General features: G+C 32.6%; 1 protein-coding gene and 1 long non-coding RNA gene across 2 annotated transcripts; both read left to right on the top strand.

The window, feature by feature from the left end:
• Window positions 1-2,574: 2,574 nt before the first annotated feature.
• On the top strand, window positions 2,575-5,572 carry LOC131009259 (uncharacterized). Its single transcript, XM_057936543.1, has 2 exons — window positions 2,575-3,628; window positions 5,563-5,572. The coding sequence occupies exons 1-2, from the start codon at window positions 3,042-3,044 to the stop codon at window positions 5,570-5,572; spliced, it is 597 nt and encodes a 198-aa protein (XP_057792526.1). The 5' UTR covers window positions 2,575-3,041.
• A 6,165-nt stretch (window positions 5,573-11,737) lies between these two features.
• On the top strand, window positions 11,738-13,106 carry LOC130989027 (uncharacterized). The gene is made up of 2 exons (XR_009090407.1): window positions 11,738-12,305; window positions 12,485-13,106. It is a non-coding gene; the product is annotated as an uncharacterized LOC130989027 (long non-coding RNA).
• The last annotated feature ends 2,447 nt before the right edge of the window (window positions 13,107-15,553 follow it).

Genomic DNA, 15,553 nt, shown 5'->3' on the forward strand with positions numbered 1-15,553 from the left:
ACTTGTCTTACTAAATTAGAGTTCTCTTTTTTAAATTAAGAGGTATTAGGTTTATCAGTAAAATTAGAGTTTATCATTTTCTTATCTTACTAAATTAGGGTGGGCATAAATTAAGAGGTATTGGGCTTATCAATATATGTTAATATCAGGCCAATGGGGCCTTACTCTAGTAGCAAAGCTTAGGCACTCAAAGACTTTTCTTTGTGAGAGGTCTTGGGTTTAATCTCGCTTGGCGGTGATGTTTTCTCACTTTATGTGGTGATGTATTGTTGTTGTATTATATTGTTTGGTGTTGTGGTCCCATACGCAGGGTGTTCTCGCCTACGTGCAGCTCGCCTGCGTGCGGTGATGTTTTTCCACCGTTGAGTGATGTTGAGGTCCCGCCTACTTACGGATTATATAATTGATTGTATTCAGATACTTCTTGTAACTTCAAAATAAATATATATATGTTATTATTAGAGTCCAATCCGAAATATATTATCACTTGTAATTGGATATACTCATATATATTTACTTTTTATACTCCCTCCGTCCACGAAATGAGTACTCATATTTCCTTTTTCGTCCGTCCACGAAATGAGTACTCATTTCCCTTTTTGGCAAGTGTACCCCACACATCTCTTTAATTAATACACTCAAAAAGTGGGACCCTTAAACTATTCACACTACACTCCATATATTTCTTAAAACTCGTGCCGTCCACAAATGGGTACTCATTTCGTGGACGGAGGGAGTAATAATTAATAAGATATATAATTAAATACTTTTGTCCTTATTACTAAGATTTATTAAATGTATATCTTTTTTTTAGTTAGACTTGATTTATCAATCTGACAACATCTCTTAATTACCCTTTTTAAGTTTCCACTTAATACTTGTCTACCTAACAAACTTTACAGTACTAGCCATCTCATCTAGCTCGAACTGCCTAAAATCTAAAGAAAAACTCGCAATAAAATTTCCAAATCGAATTCAAATGATTTTAAAAATAATACTATGTTGCTTAATCTGTTTATAAAGCGAACGTGAGCTAACACCCTAGCCATCTCAAGTAGCTAAGAATTAATGGTCAAATGTCAATTGTGAAATTTAAACATATTCAGATGATGAAGCAAAGGACCGAGCTGGATATTTTAATTAAGCACTTCAAATTGATTTTAAAATTAAATGACAATTTTATAGTTATAATAAAATTGAAGGTTTATTTATAAATTATATTTTCTTTTTATTTCTTTTTTCTTTATCTTCTTATTTTTATGTTTTAATTCTTTCTAAAATTGTGAAATTCGAATATTTAATATAAATATCAAATTAAAGATCACGATAAAAGCTTCAATTTGATGTATTTAATTATGTAAGTATTTGATTTAAAATGTAAAAGTTAAAATTTTAAAAAATTCTTTTCTCTCATCTTTTATTTTTATTTTTAAACTTTCTTTTTACCTTTTGATACTATCAATTTTTATTATTGTTGATTCTTCCTTATTTTTTTGCTTCTTCAAACTATCCTCCGTAACGGCGATGAAGCATGGAAAAGAAGAAAATGTTGAAGTGTAAAAGTAAGGGCAAGATTAAAATAAATACTACTATATTTTATTGGAAAATTTGGTATATACATCGTAGAGATGAAAAGGGTGTCCGCCACCAACTTAACAGACAGAGAGACCGTAGTCCGCCAAAAACGGGGGATCTTTCACTTTGTGGGTCCCACCTCACATGCCAACCCCGTCCATTTGCATTCGCTCTTTTCATTTTCTCTTTCTAATGTTTCCTATAATAATTATATTAAATTAAATCATAATAATTAAACATGCTATGATTCTCGTATTCCACTTTTAAAGCTCGTGATGATTATGGAGGAATTATTTTAATAATAATTTTTGTACAGTTGCTTTGTTGTCCTCACTTAGTGTATTCATATAATGGGACCGATACCTTTTAATTTTTTGGTGAGCTAGCTATGCAAATATTTGATATATATAGCTACAATAATTCATTAATTTTCAGAATTTTTGCATTGTATTTTATCAAATGAAACACCTTTTCTCTATGAGTATATATTTGAATTATTTTCATAAAGCTATACAATAAGAAAGTAGTAACATATAAATAATGAATTTGGATTCAACGTATATATATAATCAGTATAAATGAATTGTTCATGTTTGGTAATTAATATTTATTTTTGCTATATATATTGTATAAGTTCAATATATATATATTAATGGGTTAATGGTTACTTTTACCCATTCTCAAAGATAAAAAATAAAAAATGCCCATTATAAAAGAAAACTATAAAAACTACTACTAATCATTTTGAGCTTGAAAGGACAAAATTACTCTTACTTGATTCACAAAAATTGTTGAAATCACGAATTTTGCTCTACATGCTCGACTAATGCATATCGAACATTAGTGATAAATACACTAATACTCGATCATTACGAGTTGAGTATATCGAGCATTAGAGTATTTGTGATAAATGTATTAATGCTCGATTTTTATCGATTACAAGTCGAATATCAGTGCAAAATACACTAATGCTCGACATAAGGATAAAAATATGTTGGAATATAAAAATAAACTTGATTTTTTGAGTGAAGATATTTTAAAAGAAAAATATAGAGAATTCTAGAAAAAGTAAGTGAAGATATTTGTATTAGAAATATCTAGAATCAAGATATTTTAAAAGAAAAATATAGAGAATTCTAGAAAAAGTAAGTGAAGATATTTGTATTAGAAATATCTAGAATCAAGATATTTTAAGTAGAAAAATCTAGATAGAAAAAATCAAGAGAATTCTAGAATTCTCACTTGACTACTATATATATGTGGAGGTTGTATCAATTGTTTAGAATGAAGTGAATTGAAGAAAAGCTTGTGTTAGCAAACTCCAATCCTCCCACTCAAATTCCTAAGCACACACACGTCCACAACCAATTTCTCCAAATTTCCTTCTACCAATTAAATAAATTCTCCATTATATATTCTTATATTCCAACAAAGTGGTATCAGAGCCATAAAATCCTACCTGTGGAATGGCCAACCTACAATCGTTTCAAGTCCCCATGCTCAACAAGAGCAACTTCGACAATTGGAGCATCAAGATGAAGGCGCTATTGGGAGCCCACGACGTTTGGGAGATCGTGGAGAACGGCTACGAGGAGCCGCAGGACGAGGCCGCACTATCCCAACAACAAAAGGATAGATTGCGAGACGCGAGAAAGAGAGACAAGAAGGCTCTCTGTCTCATTTATCAAGCGCTAGGGGACGACGATTTCGAGAAGATCTCGAATGCGAGTACCGCCAAAGAAGCGTGGGAGAAGCTCCAGAACGCGTGCAAAGGAGCGGAGCAAGTAAAAAAGGTACGACTTCAAACTTTAAGAGGAGAGTTTGAGTCTTTGCATATGAAAGAGTCCGAGTCAATTTCGGATTATTTTTCAAGAGTCTTGGCGGTGTCTAATCAAATGAAAAGAAATGGTGAAAAGTTGGAGGATGTAAGAATTATGGAGAAAATATTACGCTCACTAACTCCAAGATTTGAGCATATAGTAATCACAATTGAAGAAACTAAAAATTTGGAGGAGATGACAATTGATCTCTTGTTGGGGTCGTTGCAAGCATACGAGGAGAAGCAAAAGAAGAAGCAAGAAATTTCAGAGCAACTTTTAAAGTTGCAAGTAAGCTCAAAAGATAAAGAAGAAAGTTCGAGCAACAGCCGCAGACAATACAAAGGAGGACGTGGTCAAGGTCAAGATCAAGGCAGAGGCCGTGGACGTGGACGAGGACGAGGAGGCTTCGAAAGAAAGGAGTTTACAAATGGTCGGGGGAGGAGTAACCCGCAGTCGAGGTACGATAAATCTTCAATAAAGTGTTATAATTGCCATAAATTTGGGCACTATGCTTCCGAGTGCAGAAGTGAAAAAGTAAGGATTGAAGAAAGGGCCAATTATGCCGAGAACACGAGCGAAGCAAATGGTAGTGTGCTTCTGGCATATAAAGGAGAAGCTGGAAGAGATGACACGTGGTACCTCGACACCGGTGCAAGCAACCACATGTGTGGGAAGAGAAGCATGTTCGTGGAGCTCGATGAGTCGGTAAGTGGCAACGTCTCCTTTGGTGATGAATCTAAAATTCCAGTTAAAGGAAAAGGAAAAATTTTAATTCGCTTGAAGAATGGAAATCATGAATTTATTTCCAACGTTTATTACGTGCCCAATATGAAAAATAATATCTTGAGTTTGGGACAACTTTTAGAGAAAGGTTATGATATTCACATGAGAGATTATAACCTTTCAATAAGAGATGGCTAAAATAATCTTATTGCCAAGGTGCCAATGTCTGAAAATAGAATGTTCTTATTGAATATTCGAAATGACATGGCAAAATGCCTGAAAGCGTGTTACCAAGATAAGTCTTGGTTGTGGCATCTTCGGTTTGGGCACTTAAATTTTGGCGGCTTGGAGTTGCTATCAAAGAAAGAGATGGTGAGAGGCTTACCATCCATCAAACATCCCGATCAACTCTGCGAAGGTTGTCTACTCGGGAAGCATTTCAGAAAGCCATTCCCAAAGGAGTCAAGCTCAAGAGCTCAAAAGCCACTGGAGTTGATTCATGCTGATGTGTGTGGGCCAATAAATCCAAGCTCCCTGGGTAAAAATAATTATTTTCTGTTATTCATTGATGATTTTTCTAGAAAAACGTGGGTATATTTCTTGAAGCAGAAGTCAGAAGTATTTGATGCATTCAAGAAATTTAAAGCTGCCGTCGAGAAGGAGAGCGGACGACAAATCAAGGCCCTGAGGACCGATCGAGGCGGAGAATTCACGTCAAGGGAGTTTCTAGAATTTTGCGAAGTAAATGGAATTCGGCGGCCCCTGACAGTTCCGAGATCCCCCCAACAGAACGGAGTGGCGGAAAGAAAAAACAGAACAATCATGGAGATGGCAAGGAGCATGCTAAAGACGAAGAATCTGCCTAAAGAGTTTTGGGCCGAAGCAGTGGCGTGCGCGGTGTACCTATCCAACCGATCGCCGACAAGGAGCGTGTGGGGAATGACTCCACAAGAAGCCTGGAGCGGGAGAAAGCCAGGAATTTCCCACCTAAAGGTATTTGGGAGCAAAGCCTACGTGCACGTACCAGATGAGAGAAGGAAGAAGCTCGACGATAAAAGTGAAGCATTCATCTTTATCGGGTACGACTCTAACTCTAAAGGCTATAAGTTATATAATCCAAATACCAAGAAAATAGTGATAAGTCGAGACGTGGAGTTCGACGAAGAAGGAGTCTGGGATTTCAGCTCCAATGGTGACTTCACCTACATCCCACAGTTAGAAGAACAAAGAGCAGAAGAGCAAGTTGGAGAAGTCCAACAAGAGCCGATGACTCCACCAGCTTCACCAGTACCAGTCACTGAAGACTCGCCACCATCTTTCTTAAATGAAAGAGCCACACCACGAGCAAGGAGTTTGGACGAGATATATGAGGATACTGAAAGGTTAGAAGATCTTACCTTATTTTGCCTATTTGCTGATTGTGAGCCTGTTAGCTTTGAAGAAGCAGCAGATAGTGAAAATTGGCGAGTCGCGATGGATGAAGAGATCAAAGCCATAAAGAAGAATGATACATGAGAGCTCGTGACACTACCAAAAGGGCACAAGGCCATTGGAGTCAAGTGGGTGTATAAAGTTAAGAAGAATTCCAAGGGTGAAGTGGAAAGATATAAAGCGAGGCTTGTCGTGAAAGGATATAGTCAAAGAGCTGGAATCGATTATGATGAGGTATTTGCTCCTGTCGCTCGCTTAGAAACTATTAGACTAATACTCTCTCTTGCAGCCCAAAATAGATGGAAGATTTATCAAATGGATGTCAAATCAGCCTTCTTGAATGGGTATATAGACAAAGAAGTCTATATCAAGCAGCCAATGGGCTACGAGGTAAAAGGGCAAGAACATAAAGTCTTGAAGTTGAAGAAGGCCCTATACGGACTAAAGCAAGCACCAAGGGCATGGAATAGCAGGATCGATAAGTACTTGGAGGAGAATGGCTTCACCAAATGCCCTCACGAGCATGCCCTCTACGTTAAAGTCAATGGAGATGATATATTAATTGTGTGCTTGTATGTAGATGATTTGATCTTCACAGGAAATAATCCAAAGATGATTGAGGAGTTCAAGAAGGCCATGTCAAAGGAGTTTGAGATGACCGACATTGGGCTGATGGCGTACTACCTCGGCGTGGAAGTCAAGCAACTCGAAGATGGGATCTTCATCACACAAGAAGGATATGCCAAGGAAATTCTCAAGAAGTTCAAGATGGAGAACTGCAAAGCAATCAACACGCCAGTGGAATGCGGGATAAAATTATTCAAGAATGATGGAGGAGAAAAGGTGGACCCGACATTGTTCAAGAGCTTGGTTGGAAGTTTACGGTACTTAACTTGCACAAGGCCAGACATTCTTTATGCGACAGGACTCGTGAGTCGCTATATGGAGAATCCAACCACTACGCATTTTAAGGCGGCGAAGAGAATACTACGATATCTCAAAGGTACGCTCAACTATGGCCTATTCTATTCAAGTACTGATGATTATAAGCTTGTTGGCTATAGTGATAGCGACTGGGCCGGAGACAATGACGATCGCAAGAGTACAAGCGGTTTCGTATTTTTTATGGGAGACACCGCTTTCACCTGGATGTCCAAGAAGCAACCCATAGTCACGCTATCAACGTGTGAAGCTGAATATGTGGCTGCTACATCCAGTGTTTGCCATGCAGTTTGGCTACGAAGTTTACTGGAAGAGCTTGGATGGCCACAAAAGGAGCCAACAACGATTTGCGTAGATAATAAGTCAGCAATCGCGCTCGCAAAGAATCCGGTGTTTCATAATCGAAGTAAGCATATTGACACCCGCTTCCACTACATCAGAGAATGCATCGCAAAGAAGGAAGTTCAAGTGGAATACGTGAAATCACAAGATCAAGTTGCAGACATCTTCACAAAGCCACTCAAGCATGAAGATTTTATCAAGCTGAGAAGTTTACTCGGAATGACAAATCAAGTTTAAGGGGGAGTGTTGGAATATAAAAATAAACTTGATTTTTTGAGTGAAGATATTTTAAAAGAAAAATATAGAGAATTCTAGAAAAAGTAAGTGAAGATATTTGTATTAGAAATATCTAGAATCAAGATATTTTAAAAGAAAAATATAGAGAATTCTAGAAAAAGTAAGTGAAGATATTTGTATTAGAAATATCTAGAATCAAGATATTTTAAGTAGAAAAATCTAGATAGAAAAAATCAAGAGAATTCTAGAATTCTCACTTGACTACTATATATATGTGGAGGTTGTATCAATTGTTTAGAATGAAGTGAATTGAAGAAAAGATTATGTTAGCAAACTCCAATCCTCCCACTCAAATTCCTAAGCACACACACGTCCACAACCAATTTCTCCAAATTTCCTTCTACCAATTAAATAAATTCTCCATTATATATTCTTATATTCCAACAAAATATATATTCAAAATTGATATATTTATATGCTTTATAAAAAGCTAATATTTTTAGGTTTTATCTTTTAAAATTAATGGGTATATATCATTTTACTCCTATATTAAGTTCTTAAGACTGCAACAAGTTTTATATTTAGAATATTTTATTTACCTTTTAGTTAAGTGATAAGTTTAAATTCGTAAATCATTGTCGTATTGATTTTATATTTGAAGATTAGATAGTTTACATAGTTATAGAACTTTATTACTAAGCATGATAAAATACGATCGATGACCACCTAAGGTGTAACTAGAGAAGACTTCTATAAATTAATACTATTAACATTCGTGCAATGCATGGTTTTGGACAATCTTCAAGTTGGTCGTGTAGCTCATATTAGTTTTAGCAAATTATATGTATATATTTAAAATATATAATTTGTTGGTCGTGTAGCTCATATTAGTTTTAGCAAATTATATGTATATATTTAAAATATATAATTTGGAAGTCGAATTTTTTATTATGACTTTTAGATATTATACACTCATATATGAGGAATAATAATATACTCTTGCACTTTTACCCCTAAAGAAATCTCTCTATGTATACGAAAGCTTAACCACTTACATAACTAAATTAGTAAGTTATGTTTTTTCGTCAAAATCACTTTACTATTTTTAGAAATAATTTTTTAATTTATTCTTAATTTCGTCTACTTCAAATTATATGAATATTTTTCTGTTGTAATTTTTCATATTACCCTAATTAAAGTATTAGTTAATTTTTTTTTCTTTTAAATATTTTATATTTGTTAGTCATACGGATAAAATGTAAATAAACTGTTCAATAAATAATTATAATATTATTAAAATATTTATATTGATAAGATTTATGATTAAAAATATATTCTAAGGTATTTTTTTTAATGAAATATATAATACACATTTTTGTGTAAAATAATAACACGTGTTAAGTAAATATATATAAATAATATATTTAGTAAATGTTGGTATTAGAGATGCAACAAATAGTGGTGATAATGATGTTTATGCATCTATCGATCTTCTTGTTGATATATTACTATCATATGATGTTTCATTCCAAACACTTATTCGTCCTACTCTAACAACATCAACGATAAATTTTATTTGAAAGAACGAGTAATAATTGTTCATATTCATATATTATACAACATAAAAGTTTTAACATTCATATAATATTATTAAATAATTGAATTTTAAATATAAAAAATACTTTAAAATAATATTTATTATTAAAAATAATGTTTCACGTACATCGCACAAGAGCAAAACTAGTTATCCCAAAAGAAACTAATATATATATATGGGGCCGCTCCAATTAGACCCCCTAATTTTAGTGAGATTTAGGGCACGATCTGGTGCGTTTATTTTATCAATCCTATGGTTGATATTGTATCTGGAGGGTGATTTTTTTTCGCAGGGTTCGAATCCTAGAGGGAGCAGAATATTTTAAATTTTGTTATTCATCAGTATATAATATCTTGTTCATCAGTATATATATTTTATTCATTACCAATTTTTTAAATTTTATTTTTCATCAGTATATACATTCTTGTTCGTTAGATATACGCCTTGTTCATTAGTATTATATGTCTGATTAATTGTCCTCATGTTACACGAAAAATAGGGGGTTTCACTGGAGCGCGCCCCTATATATATATATATATATATATATATATATATATATATATATATATATATATATATATTTCATTTAATAAGCGCATTAAAGTTTGAAAAGTTGCACCAAATTCAACCATGAGAATTAGTTATCCATAAATAAACATATACTGCTCGTTACTCTGGTAAATTTAATAGATACTGCGACTTTTCTCATTCCATCAGAAGCCAGGGTGTTTTTAATCATTGCAGTCTTGTAGATTATTAATACATGAATTCATATAACAAAGTCATTTACATAGATATAATGTGCATAACACTATACATATTGTGCACAAAATATTACTCTCTTGGTCCACTAATTCATGACATATGAGAAAAAACAAGAATTTTAAGAAAAAATGGAGTATTATTTATTAGTTGAGTGGAGAAAGGGACTCACAGAGTGTATTGTTTATTAATTGAGTGGAGAAAAAATGTATTGTTTATTGAGATCCACCAATTAAAAAATGTATAAATAGTTACTAAAAATGGGTAGGACATGAATTGATGGATGGACCGAAAAGAAAAGTAGGACGTGAACTTAATTTGTTTCTTTTATATACAATTTTTTTTTAAAAAAATAGACTTAAACTTAATTTGTTTCTTTTATATACAAATTAAGGCTACTTCGCCTCAGAGCAGCTATGAGGCAAAGCTGTATTCTGGCGACGTTTCCAATGAAGATGCAATTTAAATAATTTCAATTTCTAATTTATTTTTCACTTTAGTTATTGTGATTCCCAAATTTAAATTTAATGAAATTTTAAATTTTAAATTTCGAAATTGGATGTTTATTTTATTTAAAATTTGACATTTAAAATTGGGATGAAAAATCGATAGAGCCACCTTATAATAGTTATTTTATTTATAATTCAATATTTAAAATAATTTAATTATTATTTTTTGAAAAATGTAATATGTTCGTGTTAAATCAAGACACATAAAACTACTAGAGCAAAAAATCGAGAAACCAGGTGAAGAAAATAGCTTTCGACAAGAAAAATAACAGCTAATAAAGATTTCGCATGTCCAAGGTTTCTTTTGGTCCAGCCTTTGACTTAACACTCAAATAACCAGGAATAATTAATTTGATGAATTTGAACGCTAATAATAAACGAAAAATGAGAGAAATCAAAGAGAGAATGGAGTTTGTATTGCTTGAAGATGTGTTTTACAATATTTTTGGGGAATTGCTCAAGAAAAGTGCGTGTGTTACAAATGAAATCAACGTTGGTTATTTATAAATGCTAAACAAGAGCCAAACTGTATTTTCTGTCATTCCCATGTAAATCACCAAGCAGTTATAATAATCATATATATAGATCCCAGAGAGAATTATTTAATTTAAATTCTTAAATCATTAAGATCTACAATTGATTCATTATTTTTTTTGGATGAATTTAATGTACAGCTAAGTTCAAATCTCATATGTAATGAAAAATTTAATTTCTAAAATACAGACATTTACACATCAAATTCAGATGTATTCTAAATAAAATTTAGACACTTGCAATGCAATTGCTTAAAAATAAATTTTAACCTTTAAATTATAGGTATATCAATGATGTAAATGCGATCCTAATTTATATTCTAAAAATGATTTACCACCTAACCACTCCTTGTACATACAGGGAGAGACCCTAATCATTTTTACGTGACTTAAAATACTTCTAAAAGTCAAGTAAGGAACCAGAAGATCAACATTGAAATTCTCTCCCCTCTCAAAAAAGAAAATATTGGAAAATCTCTCTTGTCCAACAGAGTAAAAATGATGAAAGTGGGCGGAATTCTATCCCATTTTCCATTTATTTGCACCCAAAAATCACTTTCTTTCTCAAAGAAAAACCCTCTTATTTATGGGCTCAAAATGTAACTTCACTCCTAAAAATTGAGGACGAGCTTAATGTTAAAGTAAATTTCACAAATAAATCAAATTATTTGAGAGTGGTCAACATCGCCATCAATAGTTTTAAACAGTGGCGGATATATACTAGTATATATTTAAAGATTTCTTGAATTGTTGAAAACTTGAAATATGTTTGGTTTGGTCAAACCATCTTTAAAGTTACAAAGATCGTAAAGCTTCAAATATTTGTTCTGAACTACCCAAAAGTTCCTACAATAGTTATTACATATATGTACGTGTGGTTGTGTAATTAATAATAATAATAATAATAATAATAATAATAATAATAATAATAATAATAATAATAATAATAATAACTCCACGAATGGGCATTAATGTTGAATTATAGGTACGGTTGTGAGGACAGATTGTAGACCGTTGGATGAGCACGATGATGCATCACAGCCGCACGTATGATGAAGGCGTAAATGTACTCCAAAATTAGCTGATCATTTCACATCATAATATCACATATACATAATCCTGAGAAATAATTAATTGGATGAACGTAGTCAGGCTTTTTTAATGGCCCAATATTCTTCTCGGGATTGTTGGAAAAGACTTCCACTTCTCCTATATATACTGCCCTCTCCTCCCCCCTAAACCTACAACTACAATTTCATTTCTCTCTCTCTCTCGTACACACACTAATATAATCATATTCTCTCACTCATTTTGGAGAAACCCTATTTAGGGTTGACCATACCCCTTCTCTTGAGAAATGAGCCTCTCCTTATTCTTCCACAGCTTTCTTGAACTGCGCCGAATTGTACGTCGCCGCACCGGAGGCGATGCAATCGTATGCGGTTCAATAAAGCTGTGGGAAGATACGGTGAGGCTCACCCGGAATTCCACTTTCATTGCATGCTTTATTTCCCCTTTTTCTTGCTCCATTCAATTCCTCCAAATCCACAGTTGATTTCTCGGTTGATTTAAAATTACTTGTTCTTGATTTTTTTAAAATTAAAAAAAAGGGGGGTTATTGAAATTGATGTTTTTGAGAATTAATGGTGACAGGCCCTCAACCACACAAGAAGGATAAGAGAAAAAAAGGAGAAAGATCTGTGGGCTGTTTTGTTTGAGATCTTTACATCCAAATAATACCAAAAAAAATATGTATAACCAAAAGGAGTGAGGGGTTGTATTGGGTAGCTATGATTGGTGGGGACTGGTAATTACATAATTTTTTATTGTACAGGTATTATTCTCTTGTTATGTTTCTCAACTCCTTTATTTTTTATTCCATTAATGTGTGTAAAGTGTAATGTTGATGTATGGTAATTTTGAAACACAAGTTCATGTGTGATATATATGTTGTGCAATATGAAAATCCATTTGAAGCTGGAGTGTTTAAATTAATAAAATGTGAAAATGTAGAGATGGGAAGAATGGACCACATAGAATTGATGAAATGGAAGCAAGAGAAGCTATGGATGGAAATGGCAAAGCATGTTGCTGAAAATGGGGGATGCCTTTGTAAGTGCGAGGTAGATATAGCATTTACCAATGGTGATTTCACCTTGGTAAGGGGTAAAAAGTCAAAATGTTTGCAGAAGAAAACCAAACAAGTTGAAGAAAACTAGGTTGCCACCCCCGACCCCCACACAGGTAAAAAGACATTCTAGTAGTATGAAAACAACAATCTTGTTTTGTCTTGTTAGGGCCCTAATGCCTCAATATCAGATACTAATGTTCCTGCCCCTCCTCTTTAATATATCAACCCCACTCTCTATTGGGATAATCAACATCTTAGTGGTATCATATTATAATTAATTAGTGCTGCTAACTTTCTTTTCTTTACAGCAAGGAAATTATTCAATCAATTAGTGCATGGCTTGCTTTCTTCTTTTTGCTTTAATTACCTCTTTCTGTGTGTGTGGTGAAAGATCAATATATATGGGCATGGATGAATGTATTTTTAATAAATTATCAAGTATAGAAATGTGTGTATATAAATATAGTTGGTTTTTTTTCTATTAAAGTGAAAAGTATTTGTCTGATGTGCAACGCATTTCTGCTTTTGGTTACAAAGATAAGAGGTAAAAGGTTGATCTCCCTCTGCTCTTTATCCATTTATGGTTGAAAAGTGGAAATTAAAAGACAGGAAAAAAAGTAGTGATTTGATCCCAAGGCGATCTCGCTGCTGATATGGGTGTCTTGGATGAATTCAGTAAGAAACCCAAAACCCTTTTTCCATAATCATTAATTGAAATCCAAATCACATTCTTAATTGAAATTGAATAATGGGAAGTTGGTTGTGCGTAGATAGCAACGCGACGGCGTCGATGATGCTCGCTGTCTCTCTCATAATTGCGTCGTGTGTTGGCAATCTTTATCTCCTTTGATCACGGATGCTGCTCCCTTTCCTCATTCATTTGTTTCGTACTATGTTATGTACACTCCATTTCTACTCAACGCCTCTTTTCAATCTAAGCTTCACCACTTCGGATTCCGCCTCTGCCTTCCCAATTCAACTTCACTGTCACTGTCAAGTCTTTCAAATATTCCACCAATATCTTATTAATGCTCCCATAGGTGCACATCCACCAAAAAATTACTCCCTCCGTCCCACCCAAGGGAAACAAACGACTCACCTTCGTTGGGACGGCTTCAAAAAGAATGGAGGGAGTACTTATTATAATTAACTGAAGGTAAATAAGCTCACATTATAAATAATGTTAATTAGTGATATGTTTGAGAGTTTAATGTTGGAATTATGTATGAATAAGCTATCATTGCTAAATTGCTAAAATTAATTAGGGATATATAGTAAGATCAAGAGCCTCATAGTTTGATGGTATCAATTGCATACGAGTTGATGGCTTTTTTATTTAATAATGATGATAATATTAACAACAGCGGGGGATAAAGATTCGTATAAAGACGGTACACATAAATTCATATTTCAAACATTTACTATATGATTTGAATGTGAATATAGGTACGTATTATTTTGATGTCGACATAGTTTTGGTGGGGAGGGATAAGAAACAACCTGATCCGGGGAGACGTGAGAAGATTAATTTACATGCATTTGTAGTGCTGTCAAAGCAAAATTTAGAATGATTATATATGAGCAAAATTTTTGTATAGCCGTAAAATGGCTATTGGTTTTTTTTTTTAATTAATAAATAATTAAATTTAAAGGTTACGTGATATTTTTTTTTGAAACCACAATGTTACAATTTCCATTATGGAGTACTATCTAAATTGGACGACATTATAATTACAAGATAGAATAAATATGTGCAAATTAACCATAATGTACCTTCATTTCGAATTGGCAAGGAAACAAAATCAGTCATTAATTCCATCCTTTGTTTAATACTTCCATCTATCCTTGCATTATTTTATCTTTTAGTTTCTTGGAGTTTATTTTATTTTATTTTATTTTCTAGGTCTACATATATAGTTTTCCAGATTTATTTTTCATTTTTTGGGTTATTTTTAATTCCAGTATTTATCTTTTATTTGTTTATAATTTTGGGGGATCTTTTAAGTTTTGATTTATTTCAAGGTGGGTTTATTTTTAATTTTTTTATTGTTAATTTTTAATTTATAATTGCATATAAATTATTCAACTTTAATTCAACAAATTGTCATTTTATAAATGAACTTTCAAATATGTATTAAAAATACACATTTTTTTTATATACTCGCTCAGTTTTCGACCATATTTTAGGCATAAAACAATGTCGTTTTCATTTGACTCTACAATACATCGATTCTATTTTTTTACAAGATCATATTTATGTCACACGAGCATATTTATGCCATGTCACTACGAAAAAAATCGGTGACTATGCAAAATGAGAAAAAATAAAAATAGGTGAGTAATTTTAATATAGATTTTAAAGTTTGTTTGGATAATTAGAATTTGTTGAAAGTTAAGTCATTATATGCAATTAACCTTTTCAAATAAGGGTTTATTTTAAAATGTTTTTAATTAATCTTTTTTTCAAGGATTTTTAATTAATTTTTTATTAGGCTTAAAATGTTTTGATATTTTTAGACTATTTACACATATTTTTCAATAGATATTTTTCTTATTTAGAGTATCCCTTCTAGACTATTACACATATTCAAACAATAAATATCTTTTCATCACTAGGTTTTATATACTATCATTACACAATTAAATTTCAATATCTAACACATCGCACATCCATAAATGGAGTACTTATTATATACTATCACTATTGTTATAATTGGACAAGTTATATATTATAAAATAACTTATAAGAAATTCCTGATATAATTGTATATATTGTATATTAAATAGTTATTATATGAGCTAATTGTTAAAACAGGCAGTAACTTTTTAGTGTTTTTCGAAAAAAGGCCCATAAATTACAGATCGAATTTGAAAATAAGGATTATACATAGTTTCTATTTCTTACATTTACACTCCTATTTAACATATCAAAATGTGGACTATAGCTTCCA

This window comes from Salvia miltiorrhiza, chromosome 1 (assembly GCF_028751815.1).
Source record: "Salvia miltiorrhiza cultivar Shanhuang (shh) chromosome 1, IMPLAD_Smil_shh, whole genome shotgun sequence".
In the NCBI taxonomy this organism is placed as follows: Eukaryota; Viridiplantae; Streptophyta; class Magnoliopsida; order Lamiales; family Lamiaceae; genus Salvia; species Salvia miltiorrhiza.

Excerpts from the sequence above, each read along its gene's own strand:
- LOC131009259 (XM_057936543.1), top strand. The coding sequence starts at position 3,042 with ATGGCCAACCTACAATCGTTTCAAGTCCCCATGCTCAACAAGAGCAAC.